Genomic DNA, 17,819 nt, shown 5'->3' with positions numbered 1-17,819 from the left:
TAATAAAAAAACAGCTTTTCAATTTCATATTTCATTTATAGGATGTAATAAATAGTTTATAATCCTCACACAAATGAGAAAGAAGAGACAGTAGTTTGACTAGTTTATGTCAAATTATAAAAGTACTAATACAATAATATTAATAGTTAATAACATGTAAGAAACTTTTGTTCGATAAGGAATTAAATTTGATGAAAAAAATGAAGTTTAATATTTATGCACGGAAGATATAAAATAAAACAATTTTACATCATTGTTTGATCATATATTACAGATTTACTGTTTGAATTATTTTAAGATAATTATTTTAAAAATTAATAAATTTATTATACATAATTAGTTTTGATTTGATGACTTTGTAAAACATTTTAACCTAGCCCGTTTTCTCAAAAAAATGTTGTAACTAAAAATAAGTTAAAAATGCCACCAAAAAAAGTTTTAAAAATTTGATAAAAAGAAAAGAAGTTAAAAAACAAAATTAAGATGTTAAATAAATATGAGACGAAAAATATGTTTTAGTTTTATATTTTGTCTACTCCTTATACAAATCAAAACAAAGGATTTTTCTCTTTCCCTCCTTCCCCTTGAATCGTGCTTAAGGTAAATTCATTTCATACCTGTAACTACAACTTGTAAATCTAAACGTTATTTTTTTAGGGATAAAAATCTAAACCTTATCTTTTTTAGAGAACTTGCCAACTTTGGAAAAAATTTCTATGCAAATCAAACCGCCTTAGACAAATTTGTTAATATTGGAGTGACTGAGACTTTGGAGCCTTTGATTGTGTGACCACATGAATAGGACAGTGACAGTTCAGTTTTGTCCTGGCTACTGCTGGGAAGAGGAGACCCCAGGGATGATGCCGACCGGGTCTTGGAGATGTTGTGGTTGTTGTGATAGATCACTCCTTCATGTTTAGTAAGAGCTGAACCAGAGTTTGAAATGCGAGGGAAGAATCTTATGGTTGGGTGGCTTTGGAATACAAATTGGACAGCTTTGATTAGGAGCAATGCAACCAACTAATATCAACATGTTGTGACATGATTGCCAGATATCTTAATTATATGATCTGCAGTTCGATTTCTAAGCCTATGTATAAAAGAGTAGCTATTAGGAGAGATTCACCCTTTAAATAAATCTCACTACCTTGAGATATTAGTGTCTAACTTTCAGCTGAAAAATATTCTGACTTCACAAAAAGAATGCAAAGAACTAACTGTTGTTGCTGCTTCGAACTTGGGCAAATCCAAAGTGTCACATGACTCTCATTTGACAGTCAGACAAAAAATTGCATAGCTGGTTCATTTTCTGGTATGGGTAAGGGTCGAATCATTTGTTTGTACTTTATATAGTGTTTATTCATTTATTTAATATATATTTTTCTAGCTGTCTTTAAGTCTATACAAGACGTGTTAATCCAAAATTACATCATTTTCAGCATGGCAAATGTTAGATTAAGTAATCACTGAACTAAGAAATGAGCAGTTTGGTTTGGTGGCTATATGAGGTTACTTTCATTCTGCTCATCTGTTCTCCAAAAACTGTCCATGAAAAATTGATACAAAAAATTTTCAGTCTCTCAAACGTTAACATGTGAAGCCATATTACCTCTCTGATTATTAACATTAACATTCAGATAAAGTCCCCCTTTTCTTTATGGTAGAAGTGGCTATCAGACAACCCTGGCTCCCGGACAGCCACAAGAACACAGAGGGAGGCGTTGTTGTAGGTTCTGTTTCTGTGATGGCTGCTAGGAACCGTGTTTCATTAGGTACCTTGCAGACAGAGGTATATTCATAATGACAGTTTGGCAATGGCTGGTTGCAGTAAAAATATATTAACTATGATCCTAGCCCTAGGCCAACCTCAATCTCAAAGATTACTCTTACAAGTATGCCTGTGAAAGTCCGAGAAAAAAGCACCAAAATGGACCATGAAAAGTTGTGACTTAATAAGTGTTCCCTCGACCCAAAACAACTTTTCGGTCTAAATTTTTTCTTTAGATAAGAACCAATTCGACAGCAACAACTTTTTTATTGCAGAAAAAAAAGACCATTAAATTTCATCCAACAAGTCAATCCATTCAACAACCTAACCACGTTTTCTGTTATTTGGGTAAATCACGGTGATAGTCTTGATTTGAGTTAGTTTAAGTCATAAAATGTAAAAACAAAAATAATGTCAAAATGCCTTTCTTTCACTACTGGTTCTTACAAAACTTCGCTTGCCAGCAAGGTTTAAAACTGACGAGCACATTACATGATTGAAAACCACATTGTCACAACAATTGCAAGCACAATTTAAAACCTTCACCTTCAACTTGCTCGCAAGCCAAAAATAGTGCTTCTAGTTCTAGGACAGCCACTTAACAAGACAGCAGCTTCCCATCTTTTCCCACACTCAGTACTTCACTAATAGTTAGCCTCAAGGGGTGTGCAAAAACAAGTTTGGTAAAACAATCGAACCGAACTAGTTTCGAACTATTTTAACTAATTCGATTTTATATCCAAATAATCAAACTGATTTAGAAACTGATTCAAAATCGAACTGATTTTAAAAAATTGATTCTGAATTGAACTAGTTTTTAATCAGTTTTAAACTGATTTTAAGAACCGAACCAGTTTCTAATTGATTTTCAAACTAGTTTTTGAACTATTTTTACCAAATAAAAAAAAATAAATGAAAACCAATTTGGTTAACCGAACTGGTTTTATAGAAATAATTCGATTAACTGAATTGATTTTATAAAATAGTACACTCCTTTTTTCTTAGAATGAGTTCGGATAAAACTAATTTGAATTAGGTTCAGATACAATCTGGTTCAATCCGAACCAATTATTTTGCACACTTTCAAGTGAGTCAATATCTTTTCCATGACATGATCTGTGGAAACGCTCACATAATCCTATTATTTACACACACAACAAGTCTATGATGTTCCAGGATAGTTACACAATATAAACATATCAAGAGAGCAAATTGTTACATTTAGACAGAACCTGTACAGGAAGGCAGGTAATCACAACTAGGAATGCACCCTGCCATTCTCCCTTCAATCAATGCGCGGCAACACCGACCGACTTGCAGCCCAATTCAGGAGCATCAATGTCCACCCACACCTCGTTCTTGCGCTTGACAATCCGGATCGGAGTATTGTACTGCGCAATCGAGTAACCACGCCCGGTCTTGGACTCAGCCCAGGGAGACCTACTCAGGCTCGTGGCGAGCTTTTCAGCCTCCTTGACAATCCTCTCATCCTTGGCAAATCCAGAGAACTTCCTAACCGCAACGCAGTGGCTGCTGAATTCATAGGGCTTGATATTGAGTTCTGGAAGAGGCACCGGAGGATCACCTTGGAACTTAACGGGTAAGTACAAACTAACGTAATAGCCTTGGGATTGAAGAGGACCCGCTCCGGGGACCGCGGTTGTCAACACGGGAATAGTCATTGGAATTCGAGAGAAATTCAAGTTGGCACCTTCTGTGAACTGGAACAACCTGCCAGATTGGGAAACACGGGAATAGTCATAGGATTACTATGCGCAGTGGAATAATTAAAAAAAAAATGAATTGAATACCTGTGGAAGCCATTCCAGGTGGCTTTTTCGAAGGAAATGTCGAGGGCAGGAGCGGACATCCAAACAGAGGTACGATAGAGCCTGATCTCGAAATCGGACTCGGAGTGTACTACTGTGTGTTGCGGTGACTCGATCGCACTGCAAACTATGGCCAAACACAACACGTTCACTGCCACGCTCAACGCCCTTGCCTTCTTCATTCTGCTTTCCTCTCTCTTGCTGTTAACTACCACTTATGCCCCTGCCCTGCGTTGCTTGGTTGCTCTCAATACTTTGAGTTTTGAGACCATACCCTTGTCGTTTATTGAGGCTTGCGACGTTGCCGTTTCGGGACAAAATAATTCCATTTTTTTTTTTATCCAAAATATAACCTACTGAATTTGCATGTCATGTACAAAAAGTCAAAAACAATGATAATATTAACGTTCTACATTAGATTTTTTGTCGTCTAAAACATTTTAAAAAGTTCCGTAGTTTTCTTTTTATTAGAAAGATTAAAGTTTAATTTATATGTATTCTCTTTATAATATGTTTTACTCAAACATCTATTAAGAATATACCAATTTTCATATTATATTAACGAATGAGTTGGTTTGGTGAAATGATTAAATCCTATTGAATGTTCTTGTAAAAAAAGTATTTTTTTTTAGTTGTAAAAAAATTATACTAATAGTACCTAGAAATTAAATTTTAAAAAATTAATATGTAAACTTACGAGCCTAAACATCACTACACAGATTCAATGTTATTAAAAAGGTGAAAAGAATTTGTTGGATGGAATGACCTTGAGATATTTTAGGCACGAATGGAAGTAGGAAGGTACATACTCATATTAAAATTTGTGAATATAAATATGAGGTAAAGTCTCACATCATGAACATCATTTAGATGAAGACAAAACTCATAAATCTGAACTTTAAAGTTTTGAGTTAAAATGTGGTGTTAAGTTTACTAATGTGGTTGTTCATGACTCATTGGTATAAATCTCCTTGATATTTACCTCTAGATATCACAACAATTGGTATTAAAGCCTAATTAAACTTGATGACTGGCTCGGACGAGTATGATGACAATTGTGGATCCTTAGCTTGGGGATCCCTTGTATTAAAAGTTTTGGTAGCGTTAGGTTTAGGCTGTGTTTCTGTGGGTGGAATGACAGTTCAAGTATCTAGAGCAAAACTATCATGAAAATACTATGACTTCTGCCTGAGAGGAAAACTATCATGTGAATAAGACTCATACTTGAGAGAGATGTTATTGGAATACAAGTGTGAGGTGAAGTTTCATATCATGTAAGAATGAAAAAGTTGAACATCATTTAAGTGAAAACAAGACCTATAAATCTCGAGCATTAAGGTTTTAGGTTGAAGTGTGATGTTAAGTTCACTTATGTTATTGTTTATTTGGTACTAGAACATGTTGGAGGGGATTAAAAATGACTTCCACTAAAGGAGGAAGCTATCATGTGAAAAAGATTCACTTGAAGTCACTATTAGATAATCGTGAATTGAGAATGATTTTCGTTCGAGAGGAAGACTATCATATGAAAAAGACTTACATTTGAGAGAAAAATGGTTAAAATACAAGTGTGAGATGAAATCTAACATAATATAGAAATGAAAAGATTAAATACTATATAAAATTCACTATTCAAATTCTCATCTTAGCAAATATAATTCCAATTACATCTTTATGATATATGAGTTTTATATACTTCCATATTTAGTTTGTTTATTTCTAATACATTTAGAATATTCAAACATTGATTTGGTTTGGTTAGTGGTGTTACTTTGTGAACCAAGAAAGTTTAGTTCGGTTTCACAATACAATTAAAACCAAATCAAGGTGTTTAATTTCATGTCATGCGGTAATGCTGACATAAAGCCACAAACAAATCAGTTCATCCGAGAGAATCAGAAAGATTCATTAATGGGAAGCCTTGGAACACGATTTTTCGGATCGGGGTTCGGTCCATGTCAATTTCTAATGTTGCTTTTATGTCCCTCTTTAACAGTTAACACAATTCTCCAATCTCCAGCATAGTTTAGTTTCTCTCATATTCCTCTCAACTGAATATCAAGTAAGAAGCTATTTTTTTTCCAACTAAATAAATGTTGTGTTTCTGTCGTCAGATCCATCCACACATTGGTCTTTCAAACTGCAAGACTAATGCTAAATCAAACACATCAAATTATATATTTCACACTAAATAAGAGTGTGTTTGTAAAGTTTGCTGCAATTTTTTATATCATCCAACTTTCAATCTCTGAAGCTTGGTGGCAAAGTTTTATCTGTAAAATATTCCTTCCTAACAGTCTCTGCAGAGCAAAATCTCACCTGTAAAATAAAATCGAGGAGGGGGGGAGAAGAAAGAATTAGAAGAAAGTGAAAATGGGCAGCATAGAGACTTAATATCTAACACCAAATAGTGCTCAAATTAATCATTATTCATGGTTTTGTTCAACTTCGAAATATGATCCAACAATCTTACGTCCAATATCGCATAAGCCAAATGTAAAACATTCTGACTTAACCACAATGTAATGTCAGTTACATGCTCGCCATCCCAAAGAAATGAGGGATCTCATGGATGGGACCATTGTCCCTAGCCCCCTGATGATAATTGACGTGGAACTATCTGAGCCTAATGGGGAGGGTCTAAGACATGAACCCTCAACCTCAAATTCAGAAGGTGAAAATGCATGGTCAGGTACCACCACTAGAGCTACCCTTCAAAAGGCAAATACCTCCTATTTCTGTGATGTTAGATCCAATTACAACGAACAAAACTCCTATTTTTACCCTAACTTAGAACCTAATAAGCCAGTTCACATTCCATTGAAATACAGAAAAACGGGTCAGGTTCACCACAAACCCCTATTGGCCCAAGCCCTCCACTTCCACCACAGACCTTCCCTTTTTCCCCTTAATTTTGATTTAAACAAATTGGGGTGGGTTATAATTTGGGGTGGCTCATTTACAAAATTCAAGACATATCAAGTTCTCAACACTTCATTATAAAGGGAAAAATAACTTTTTTTTCTTATATTAATAAATGCACATTTAAAAATGAGCAACACTTACCAGAGAAGCATATGATTTTAACAAGGGCTTGACTAGCTGCCAAATTGGCTTAAAAACAAAAGGTGCATCTACAAATAGGACTTGAGCCAATCGTTTGGGATAGTAATAATAGAATACATCAAACTGCAAAAAATAAAACATTAGTTTTTGTGATGCTCTTTGTACAACTTCTTTCTAGTGATGACAATGCAGACTTCTTATCAAAATGATATTTGGCAGATGATAAAAAATACTACCAAGAATGTCAAGAATTTAAGATCAGCATTTTCGGTACTGAAACCTCTGAGATCAACTATTGTAAGTATTTGTTCTTTTCCAGTTGGAAGCTTACTCAATGCCTTCTCAATTAAGAAAACACAGAGTCTCTCATCGTCTGCAGGGTCCAGTGCCTGTAACATAATTATTTATCCATATTGTCACAGACAGTTTTCCAAAGGTTATGAGGAGCTGGTTACATGTGAGATATATCCACAAACTAATAGATGAAAATGCAGTATGTACTATGTATTACAGAAAATGTGAGACAATTGACAAAGATTGACCTCAGATGTACAAACTGTGACATCAAGTTGCACATACTTGATACCATAAATTTGTAGCAAAATTAGGCAATCAAATTTTAGCAGGCATGCAAGTAACAATACTTGCATTTTCTCAGATCGATTTCATTTCATGTAACATAAAAATAACAAGAAATATATAGTAACAAAGCATAATAAAATATTAATTTCTATAACTTCTATATTATTTGGCTTATAAAAAAAAATCTTTAACTTCTGCTCTTACTTGAGGAATATGCTTTGATCCAACCACCACGACCACAGGTCGGCCATTGATATCTAAAAGGTCGTGTACGTATCCTTTTCCAGTTTGAAGAGCATCTTTAACGACTTCTTCAGTTAATTTAGACACCTCAAAATCTCGACGCCATTTCTTATAGAGTAGAAGGAAAAGTAACAAGTTGAGTAGGTGGAAAATTTTGAATGAAAATTAATCTAATTAACATGAACAAGATTTATTATTATCTGTCCGAACTGAATCTAATCAACGTGTTCAAGGTGAACTATTTGACTTGAATTGAACTCAGGTGGGTGTTGAGCTCAAGTTAACAATCCACATTGGACACATCAGCTAGGTTCATCTCGGACATATGAAACTACATGAGCAAGTAGAAAATAAATTTTGACAAATTCACTTTATTTTTTACCACCACAAACAAGCAGAATCTAAACAATGGTTATGAATAAAATTTCACAATGATATAATAATGAAAAGAAGGATACAATGGCTTTAGTCAACTTGTAAATAGCATCATCAATAGAAAACTTGCGATCTTTGAGAAACCACAGTATCATATCTTCATCATCTCTTCCATTTCTGCCAACAGGGAGGTTATGGTGTTCTTTTTCAAGCTTTTCCTTCACGGCAAGAACCAACTGCAATTTTATTTTTTTTATATATAAATTGCGCAGTAATCAAGAAGATGAGGAATTGAGGATATCGATATTGATATTGAATTTAATTATGCTAACCCATCAAATAAAAATCAAGCATTTAACTGTGGTTGTGTACTTAAACGAAAATAAAAATAAAAATGTGCAATGCGGTGGATGGAAAAATTGTTGAAGTTGCTACCTTGCGCGAGTCGAGTTGCGTTTGCGAGTGAACGTTGGCACATCGAACGGCGAAATTGGTCCTAACGGGAAGGTTTGAAAGAGGAAGAGGAAGAGGAACAGCGATGGTTGGGTACACAGTTCGCATGAGCACCATTCTGTGTTCTACCTGTCGTGTTCCTTCCTACTACGTTAGCGGAGGAGGAACTTCCCAACTTCTAGCTTGCTCCACCGGCTAGGCTATAGTAATCTGCTTTTCTTTTTCTTTTTTTTTTTCATTTATTTTTCTTAAATCAAACAACTCTTATTTCTACTTTTTTTTCTTTTATCACCCATCTGTTTTCACTCCATTTATTTTCTTCCTTCTTTACCAAAATAAAGTATTAAGGCTATAAGTCTATAATCAGGTCTGATTAAAAACAACCCAAAAAATAATTTATTTAACAAAATGGTGTTTACCACAAGCAAGCGCTTGACCATGACAAAAAGAAATATATCATAAGTTGAAGATAAATGCTAACTAATGTCCTTTTGACATTTGTTATGAAACTAAAAAGATAATTTTTTTGTTAAGATATATAAAATTATGTTATTCACGACTTTTTTTATATTCTCTTAATCTCTTATAATCTTTGCATTAAATATTTTTTTTCTTTTAAGTTTTTAACTAATGTCCTTAGGATAGTAGTGTTAGCAATATACAATGTTTAAATATTCAGCCGTCATTTTCTACCCTATGCAACAAGTTAAAAGTTCATTGAAAGCATTCAAGACTGTATATTACTGTTCTTTAAACTTTAAAGAAAAATTCAGTCCATTTCAACTTTGCGTTCAAGTGTAACTATTTTTCTCTGTATTTGGTTTTGATTTTCTAGTTTTCTCAGTCAATTGAATCCTATATGCTCTGATCAAATGGGCCATGAAATGACAATACGGATTTCAGATGTCAAACTTTTTTTTGTTGACAAAAAAAATGTCCAAGTTTGGATGTGAACTCTATGCAGTAATGCAGTATGTACTTATAAAGTGATTGCAGGGTCTTACGGTCACCATCCAAGGGTCCAATTTTTTTTACGTTATATTTTATTTTCAATTTAATGTACATGATTTGCTTTTTATGGCTAGGATTTTATACAGTCACTCCGAATCCACGTCCCCCAAAGCTTAGGTGTTTTTGCACTGTTTTAACACTTTTTTATTTTATGAAATAATTTTAGTGCTTGGTTGGTTGGTTGAAGTTAAGAATCACCTTTCCATCCATAAAAATGAGTTTGATCTTCAATGATATACCAATGTTCCTTCTACCGTTCGGTTTTGAGCCTTGAAATGTGCAAACCAATAGCATAAGTTAATTTTAACTTTAAAAAAAACTTATTTCATTTTTCCTTCTTATTTTCTTTTCTTGTAATTAAGTGCTTATGAAAAAAAAAATAAAAAAAGACAAACTCTTGTCTGTGAAGAATGACACCTTCCTGTTGATTATATTCCAAACAAGGAGGCAACTGAGAGGAAAAGAAGCTTGTGGTTTTGCTGACAGCTATTCATGGTGTTGTAATTTGACAGATAGAGGAGCATAAACAAAATAATTTTGCATTTAAAGAGCTTGAAAAGAGGGCAGTTCAGCTTCAATCCTATAGTGCAAATATAATCCATATTCCATGTCAGAATCCTCTGGCTACCATGAGAACCAAGGACCGTGTTGAAAAGCCTGCTAAGGTGGAAACTTGAGAGCAAAGGTGGAGGCAGAGAAGACAAAACATGAGAAATCAGATCAGTGTAGCATGGACAACGACACTAAAACTGAATAACCTGCAAATGGATTCCACTTGCCTGCATGTTCAAGGGGTAGAGGGGTTTTCAAGTGTGTGCATGGTGCTTTTTAAGTCAGTAAACAACAAAGGCAAAGTTACTGAACAGGAGAATGGATAAGAGAATTTTACCGTACGAAAATTGACCTGCCACAGTATAGATAATAACCCTTGCCCATATTTACAGATCGTATTTAAACAGGTTAATATCATGAATCATGACACCTGATACTCCTGCATACCACACTGGAGGCAGAAGCTGCAAACTATGCAAACTTAACATAGTAATAATATGAATGTGTGTAGGTCAATTGAATATAATCATGTTGGATTGTGTTAGTCTAGTTTAAATAATTGACTCAAACCAATTTTTTTAAAAGATTTTAAACCAACTCAACCAAACCCATATAAGAATTAGCTAGACCATAACTTATGCATAGAATCTTTAGTGTTAAGAAGATATATAAGGTGAAATTAATTTCTGGTGTGAAAAACAGAATCGTACTAGTAGGTCGGTCAAGTTGAGGTTCAATTCTCAAGGAGGTGATCTAGTTTTGCAGGTGCCCAATCTCAATTATGTTGAGAATGTGCTACAAGAAGAACAAGCACCAGGAGAGGCAGGATTTCTCTAGGATGATATTTTTCTGAATGTTTTAAAAGAGAGACATCAGAATGTGTTTTCTACAACTTTGAATCAGTGCAATTATGTGTCTATCTTAGTCTCTTCATGACCTAGTTTGTGAAAACGTATTCTTAGTTAAATTATATGTATTTGATAGGATGGGAAGAAATAGATAATAAAAGGTCCAAATTTCTAGTAGCCATGGGCACACTAAACTTGGCCTCAATGGTATAACATATTATCTTGTCGTTCTTCCAAAATGAATTTATGCAAAGGAAAGATACAAGAACATTGGAATATTATTGGTTAGATCGACGTCTTACATGAGTATAAGATGGCAAAGATGAGCCAGGAGCAGAAGCCCTCCTGCTTGGCATTGGTAGCTTAACTTGACTAAAATAAACAATCAATAAAAGCAATAGAAGTACAGCAAAGAGAAAAGTTGGAGAAGACATGACCTTGACATTCTTTAAAGTTGAAATAATAACATGGGATTTGTGTCTTGTACTATTTAACCACAGAAATTTCCCTTCAATCAATGCAGCTCCTAAGGTCCACGAAATGTCACCTGGACCAAATACCATTTCAACATCACCAAGACACAGACCATATTCAATCAATGATGCCATATAAGCCACCCGGAAGCAAAATTGTCCAGCATACTTTGGATTGTCAGAAACATTGCTCAAACCAGACCATAAATTTGAACATAATTGCTTGCCTGACTCCCAAACCATTGTTAAGTTGGTTCTTGGGCTTAACTTTAGCTTATTGTAGACAAAAAAGAAGCCAGATAAAGCATGAAACTTGATTGGGTGTGCAACAGCTGTTAAATTAAGTATACCAGTGCCTGCAAGGTACACAATGAAATAGAGTAAGTTCCTAGCAGCACATAATAAACAGAACCTATAACAACACCTCCCTCTTCCATGTTCCTTAAGCTATCTCGGAGCTAGGGTGGTGCACATATATAGTAAAGAAAAAGTGGACGGTAAAGCTATCTCGGAGCTAGGGTGGTGCACATATATAGTAAAGAAAAAGTGGACGGTAAGCCAATCTCAGTCACATTATCAACATTTTAGGAATGAATTTTTGGGTATGATTGTAGATGGGATGGGATGGGATGAAGTTTCCTTATTGCTTGATCTATTTTTTTTTTTTTTTATTTCAATGATTTTACAGGGGCGAGTTTTGTAGAATAGGTGAGAGGTTCAGAAGATGAAAGTAACTTCATATAGCCACTTGGCATAAACCGAACTGCACATTTTTTACTTAAGCCAGTGGTAAGTGGTAACTTCATCCAACATTTGCCTTGCTGAAATTATTATTCTTTTCACTTCACACATATATTCTACAGAAAAAAAAATAAAAAACCAGGCATGAATAAATAAAATAAAAAACCTACAATGCAAACAAATGATTATATACCCTTACCAATACCAGAAAATGAACTAGCTTGGCAATTTTTGCTAACTGTCTGTGACAATTTGGAATCACTCAAGTTCATAGCAGCAGCAATAGCTAGTTCTTTACATTGCTCCCAATCAGGTTCTCCAGTAAGACGTAAAGAATGAAGTTCACCTTCCTGGTGTTGGCTGCGATTTTTCTGATAAATGGAAGCCAATCCAGAGCAAGAATGGCATGTATAGTTTTGTAGAAAAGTTGAGACCAGACAAGGATGTCTGAGCTCAGTTCTTTCCTCACTTTGATTGTTTCTGAGCATAAGAACTGTCCTATCAAACGCTTCATTTAAGCCAAATGCAGGCAATGAGAACGCCATAATCTGATGTTCCATTGAGCTGAGCTTCGATCTCATCATATGCACATCATCCCCAGCACCATCAGTCTCAACCACAACCTGCAACGAAGAGCCACCCAAATCAACAAGTCCCAAAGTGGGAGAGTCAAGATAGCTATAAAAGCTGCCCATTTTGTAGTTCAAAGCCACCCAACCATAATAGGCTTCCTCCCTCCCACTCAAAACCCTTATCCAGCTCTTGCTAAACATAAAGTTATGATCTTTCACAACAGCCTCGACCTCTCCCAAGACCCATTCCGCCTCCAACCCGGGAAGCCTCCTCAACCCGGCTGTAGCCAAGACAAAAACAGGAGTTTTCCGGTGCATTTCGCGCGGCACCAGATGTTCTGCCCACACAATCAGAGGCTCCAGAGCCTTTCTCACTCCTAAAGAATCATTAACAAAGCTGTGTAACCCGGGTTCGGTTTGCATACAGTGATATTGACAAGAATTTTTCCAGAGTGAGCTACTCCTGGTTGTATTATCAGGATAAGAGTGCAGCAAACTTGGCAAGTTCCCTTTGCTTATTCCCTTTACCCCTACCATCCACTCATACACGTTCACACGTGTCCCGGTGCTTCCACAATCCACAACCACGGTGTAATACGACGACGCATTGAGTTTTCCCCTAGTATCTGACTCGAGATAAAAACCCAGAAACAATAACAGCATCATCAGAATGAGTAAAGCGAATTTTATGAGCCATTTGTGTTTGGCGATTCGTTTGTATTTGGAAGGGGATTTGGGGACTTCCATTAGAAATCCCTTTTTTATTGAATTCGTTCAGATCAGATCTACTTGACTAGTTGTAGTTGCTATAAACTTGTTGTAATTTGATCCGTAATTATCTGATTGATGAAAAACTCAAACTGCTACTGACTGGACTGAGGAGGAGTCTCAACTCTCAAGATTTTTTCTTTGCTGAATGCTGATTGCTTCGGTAACTTCAATTCATATCGGTATTTTTTCATTATTCATTTTTATTTAATAAAAAATTAATACTTATACATTAAAATTACATCAAAATCTAATCTTGGTAGTATTTTTTCTAACTAATAACCCATTGATTCATTCATTCAACTATTAATTCAGTGAGTCGCCGGCCGCCGCCATAATCGAGTCGAGAACTGATTTAATAGCGTGTTTGAATTAAATTCATAAAGTAAAAAAATTAAATATTTTTTATGGTGCAAGTAAAGCAACAAAATCAACATATAGTTGTTTTTATTTCTTCATGGTGTTATCTTGATTTTGAGAAGTAAAATTAACTTTTGATATTATCCAAACACATTATAAATCTGATAAAATCTGTTTTTAGTAAAATTTAGTATTAACTTTTTAAGATTTTTTATTAACTTTGATCATCATAAATTTTTAAAAATCTTAAAGTAATTTCTATCATTATTTTTTATGATGCCTTTTTAAAAATTATTTTTCTCATTTTGATTTAATAAAAAAACATTATTTATACATTAAAATTACATCAAAATTTAATTTTAGCAGTATTTCCTCTAACTAATAACCCAATAATTCATTCATTCAACTATTAATTCAGTAAGTCACCACCCTAATTTCTATCATTATTTTTTATGATGCTTTTTTATAATTATTTATTAATGACAACGTATGTTTAGGTATATTATTTCAAAATAATTGTTAACATGATATGTTGAAATATATTTTACGCCAGTGTTAAATGATAATAGACACTATTTATAAAAAAAAACTATTTTTTAAAAAAAATTACAACTAATTTTAATTATATTCTAATAAATTAAAGAAATATATTTAAGCCTAAAATATATAAACTGAATTATAAAAAAAATGTATAAACTGACTATTACAAGTGGTCATTGTATACATCAATGCACTACAGAAAAGAGGTGCACTAAAATTTTCAGCGCATAAGTGATCATTGTATACTTAATTTTTTTTTCTTTTTTCTTAAAAGAAGTTACAACCCAATCAATGAAATACACAGGCCCAGTCATTTTCATTTACATTCAACCTTAATCTTCAGCAGTTTTCTGCTTTCATTTTATTTTTCGTCTACAGACAGTTATTTATATTATGCAATTTACATCTTTCTTCATGATGTTAGTTCTTTTTTTCTATTAACGAATTTAGTTTGTACTCGATTTTCAAACTGCTTACTTCTTTAGCACTATATAGGAACCTGTAATTGGAAGAGACAGTCACTTTCTTAGCTTATTTCTTGTTTATTGGAAAGTGGAAACCATAGTTGTCAGTAAGTTAACCGTTTCGGTCAATAAGGAAAGAGTGGCCAACAAAATTTCTAAATGGTGAAAGTATTTATTTATGCACTTGGTTTTGCAAGATGAAGGAAAGCAATAAAGAAAGAATAAGGCATCCATGCACTCAGAATTTGGAATCGGCAGAGCAATTATGCTTTTACTATAAACAAGAACAACAGTTAAAAGGGTTAGAAATTATCATTTAACAAGAAGTCCAGAAATTTTGGAGATGCACTCAAATCTTAATCAATTTAAGAGCTCAAGTGAAGTCCACGCAATAATTTTTGTTGCTCTCATTTTGATTAATGAAATTCAAATTTATGTTGTTCTTTAACATGGGGGTTATGGGACTCTAGTTCCTAAAGGCTCCAGGAACACACTAGCTTTAGGATACAGGCCAGCCTCTTTGAGAGTCATTCTCATTTGATCAACTCCATAAGCTCTTCTTGGAAAATTTGATATCAATCTGTAGTTTCCAATCCATGGCAAACCTAATGAATCAATGTATGAGAAAATGGACTGGATTCTGTCTGTGTAAAGGAAAGTATGCTCTCTTCTTTCCCCGTTTGGAAACCTTATGAGTATCTGCAATAGAAAATTTTGACAAACACAATTATGTTCAACACAAGCTAAACTTTGACATGATATTAACTTTGTTGTGTAATAGGACTCAAGTATATGAACCTGTGTGGGCTGAGACTCGCTTCCTTTACTTGCAACTCCCTTGTCTCGTTTTTCTTTATTGGACTCATTCACTTTGCTGTTCTGTTTAGTGACATTGATAGAATTGTTCAACAATTTCCCATAATTTCTGTTGTTGTGAGCTTCACCCGGCTTCTGAAGTCTCTCTCTTGGAGGTAAACTATTCGGTTTGTCTTTTTCCTAAATTTAGCAATGAGTGTTACTTAAGCATTTCAAGAGTATATATTTAGATTTTAGATTAAGTTTAAATTAGTAGTTGAAATGTGAAAAGTGGAGAGATATACACCTTGTCAATTTGCAAAGCTGCAAGATATGCAGCATCTTGCTCTTCTCTAAGCCTACGGTCTGCTCGGATCTTTTCTTCCTGCTTAGCCCTATCACTTCCAAAAGCCACCCCTTGTTCTTCCAATGTTCTTTGTAGAATCCCTGCTAGCTCAGCTGGCGAAAGGGGTCCCTCTAGCTGAAAACCAAAAGAAAAATTATTTTAGTTTATATAACACAGGCTGTCTCAAGTATTTTGGGTTTTTGACTTATGATGCACTTAAAGATCAAACATAATTTCATCACTATCAATTCAGCAACACAAAATCCACAGGGAGTTGGTCAAGTAAAGTAAGACAGATTCTCACATATGACAAGTCATAATTTCAATCTCCTAATAACCCTCCTACAATAAATTTTTAATACCAAAAATGAAATACAGCAACATAAACAATAGCTAACTTGCCCATTTTCCTTAAAACATCTTGCACATTTGAGGCATGAAGCATAGTCCATAACAAAAAGGCATAAATGTGTGTTTCAGAATTTAACCAACCTGTTGCAGCACTGCTATGCTCTCACCAGGAGTGGGGGCTATGACAGCACAACAAGGAAAAGTAGCAGGACTTAGTGTTGCTACCATTTGCACACCCTCTCCTCTATCCACAAGTCCACCCCAGCAAACAAAATTCACATCAAGAAACTGGATCACCGGCTCTGAACACAGCGTTTCCTTGCAGAAAACGTTTGCAAAAGGGTGGTCAGGCGAGTGGAGGTACATGAACAAGAACTTGTGATCATGCTCAGCTAACTTAATAGCTTCCATGAACCGGCAAGCATAGAAGAAAGGATGTTTGGTGCCAAATTGCTGCTCAAAACTCTCTAGAAAACTCCATTCATCTTGAACTACTACTTGACCATGTGGTTGTGGATCATGATGGTGGTCTTGAGGCTGCAAAGGAAAATTTGTGTGCTGATTTCTTCTTCTTCCTCTTCCTATAAACTCCATTATGCTTCGAGGGAGACTTGCCATCCTCCGAACAATCCCGTGATCCCTCACTGTTGATGGCATTTCTTTCTGTTTCAACTTTCCACACTAGTCCCTCCAAATTATTCTTGCAGCAACTGCATGCTTTAATTTCGGGTGTTCTAATGTAACATAGTTAAGATGATGAGAATTTGTAGCGTCCAAGAGATGTATGATTATCAAAATGTTAAAGGGAATCAAGTTTACCATGCAATATTGTCTTTCTTTGAAATCTTGTTCTGTGGAAAAGACACGGGAGGATTGTCCAAGAATGTTTAGATGCCACACTTGTTTTTCTTTTAGGTAAAGTATAATAATAAAGAAGATTCTTTGCTTAAGGCCGAATCCGCCGTTCATTTTGTTGTTCTGCATCAAATTAGTGTTATTTATTTTAAAACAATTAGGAGAAATTATTAGATATTTCTAGATTTTTTCTTTTATCAGTCAAAATTAAAGACAATATCAAAAGATTTATAATAATTTATACACTTTATTCAATTAATTGAGCGATATTCCTTTGACCCATACCTCTCGTCAATCAATTTTTATAAAATATATTATAAAATTTTCATTTTACAAGACAGAGTTAATAAGATTGGGTTATGCGTCATGTGAAAATTTATTAAGTTGAAATCATAATAATTGTAGATCATATAATAATTTTTCAACTGTTGAGGTGTATTCATGTAGATGGGGGATTATGGTGCATATGGCATCAAAATTGTTCTATTCCTACGTTACTTTTCAATTTTCATTATTCCGAGACCAAAGTAAAGTAGTAGAGGAACGTATTCATATGCCCAACGAAAATTGAACTTTATTCAGGTAGTATAGAGTATCACTTAGGACTGACAAAACCCAAACTCTGACTAGATTTCGCACAAAATCTGTAATTTCTCACTTTTGTGCATAACTCGAAAGAAGGATAGAAGAATATTTCACACATTCATTGCCTGAAAATTCATAGGGCTAAAGTGCTAAACTGCTCGAGCATCTTAGAAAAATATGTTACCCTCTTTATTTTATTTTTTCCTTTTTTGGTTTCTGTCAATTAGAATGTTAAAGTAGTG

General features: G+C 34.5%; 4 protein-coding genes across 6 annotated transcripts; all 4 read right to left on the bottom strand.

Moving 5' to 3' along the window:
- Nucleotides 1-2,714: 2,714 nt before the first annotated feature.
- On the bottom strand, nucleotides 2,715-3,854 carry LOC100306073 (SOUL heme-binding domain-containing protein). The gene is made up of 2 exons (NM_001250181.2): nucleotides 3,580-3,854; nucleotides 2,715-3,499 (listed from the first exon to the last, which is right to left on the bottom strand). Exons 1-2 carry the CDS (start codon nucleotides 3,777-3,779, stop codon nucleotides 3,058-3,060), a joined length of 642 nt encoding a protein of 213 aa, NP_001237110.2. The 5' UTR covers nucleotides 3,780-3,854; the 3' UTR covers nucleotides 2,715-3,057.
- Nucleotides 3,855-5,655: 1,801 nt separating this feature from the next.
- Nucleotides 5,656-8,760, bottom strand: LOC100779135 (CRAL-TRIO domain-containing protein C3H8.02). 2 transcript variants are annotated; one of them, XM_006600570.4, is made up of 6 exons: nucleotides 8,299-8,760; nucleotides 7,947-8,081; nucleotides 7,450-7,596; nucleotides 6,900-7,052; nucleotides 6,664-6,786; nucleotides 5,656-5,916 (listed from the first exon to the last, which is right to left on the bottom strand). In XM_006600570.4, the coding sequence occupies exons 1-6, from the start codon at nucleotides 8,431-8,433 to the stop codon at nucleotides 5,839-5,841; spliced, it is 771 nt and encodes a 256-aa protein (XP_006600633.1). In that variant the 5' UTR covers nucleotides 8,434-8,760; the 3' UTR covers nucleotides 5,656-5,838. The 2 variants fall into 2 exon arrangements, with proteins under 2 accessions (XP_006600633.1, XP_006600632.1); XM_006600569.4 differs by having other exon boundaries at nucleotides 7,947-8,099; nucleotides 8,299-8,653.
- Nucleotides 8,761-10,987: 2,227 nt separating this feature from the next.
- Nucleotides 10,988-13,559, bottom strand: LOC100775757 (probable apyrase 7). Its single transcript, XM_006600567.4, has 2 exons — nucleotides 12,141-13,559; nucleotides 10,988-11,556 (listed from the first exon to the last, which is right to left on the bottom strand). The coding sequence occupies exons 1-2, from the start codon at nucleotides 13,258-13,260 to the stop codon at nucleotides 11,006-11,008; spliced, it is 1,671 nt and encodes a 556-aa protein (XP_006600630.1). The 5' UTR covers nucleotides 13,261-13,559; the 3' UTR covers nucleotides 10,988-11,005.
- A 1,442-nt stretch (nucleotides 13,560-15,001) lies between these two features.
- Nucleotides 15,002-17,035, bottom strand: LOC100775212 (plant UBX domain-containing protein 10). Of its 2 annotated transcripts, XM_026126377.2 has the most exons (5): nucleotides 16,957-17,035; nucleotides 16,279-16,871; nucleotides 15,748-15,921; nucleotides 15,444-15,641; nucleotides 15,002-15,344 (listed from the first exon to the last, which is right to left on the bottom strand). In XM_026126377.2, the coding sequence occupies exons 2-5, from the start codon at nucleotides 16,792-16,794 to the stop codon at nucleotides 15,102-15,104; spliced, it is 1,131 nt and encodes a 376-aa protein (XP_025982162.2). In that variant the 5' UTR covers nucleotides 16,795-16,871; nucleotides 16,957-17,035; the 3' UTR covers nucleotides 15,002-15,101. The 2 variants fall into 2 exon arrangements, with proteins under 2 accessions (XP_025982162.2, XP_025982161.2); XM_026126376.2 differs by having other exon boundaries at nucleotides 16,279-17,023.
- Nucleotides 17,036-17,819: the final 784 nt, after the last annotated feature.

This window comes from Glycine max, chromosome 17 (genome assembly GCF_000004515.6).
Source record: "Glycine max cultivar Williams 82 chromosome 17, Glycine_max_v4.0, whole genome shotgun sequence".
NCBI lineage: Eukaryota > Viridiplantae > Streptophyta > Magnoliopsida > Fabales > Fabaceae > Glycine > Glycine max.
The sequence above is the reverse complement of the archived record's forward strand: the minus strand, read 5'-3'. Positions and strand labels throughout refer to the sequence as shown.

What these genes read in the sequence shown, in the direction of transcription:
- LOC100775212 (XM_026126377.2), bottom strand. Translation starts at nt 16,794, where the DNA reads ATGCCATCAACAGTGAGGGATCACGGGATTGTTCGGAGGATGGCAAGT. An exon ending in GCATAGCAGTGCTGCAACAG is followed by an intron (nt 15,922 to 16,278) that starts GTTGGTTAAATT and finishes TTTGGTTTTCAG; the next exon opens with CTAGAGGGACCCCTTTCGCC. An exon ending in CAGCTTTGCAAATTGACAAG is followed by an intron (nt 15,642 to 15,747) that starts GTGTATATCTCT and finishes TGCTAAATTTAG; the next exon opens with GAAAAAGACAAACCGAATAG.
- LOC100775757 (XM_006600567.4), bottom strand. Translation starts at nt 13,260, where the DNA reads ATGGAAGTCCCCAAATCCCCTTCCAAATACAAACGAATCGCCAAACAC. An exon ending in TAGTTCATTTTCTGGTATTG is followed by an intron (nt 11,557 to 12,140) that starts GTAAGGGTATAT and finishes TGTACCTTGCAG; the next exon opens with GCACTGGTATACTTAATTTA.
- LOC100306073 (NM_001250181.2), bottom strand. Translation starts at nt 3,779, where the DNA reads ATGAAGAAGGCAAGGGCGTTGAGCGTGGCAGTGAACGTGTTGTGTTTG. An exon ending in ACCTGGAATGGCTTCCACAG is followed by an intron (nt 3,500 to 3,579) that starts GTATTCAATTCA and finishes CCAATCTGGCAG; the next exon opens with GTTGTTCCAGTTCACAGAAG.
- LOC100779135 (XM_006600569.4), bottom strand. Translation starts at nt 8,433, where the DNA reads ATGGTGCTCATGCGAACTGTGTACCCAACCATCGCTGTTCCTCTTCCT. An exon ending in TTAAATTCTTGACATTCTTG is followed by an intron (nt 6,787 to 6,899) that starts GTAGTATTTTTT and finishes TATTTTTTGCAG; the next exon opens with TTTGATGTATTCTATTATTA. An exon ending in TAAAATCATATGCTTCTCTG is followed by an intron (nt 5,917 to 6,663) that starts GTAAGTGTTGCT and finishes TTTATTTTACAG; the next exon opens with GTGAGATTTTGCTCTGCAGA.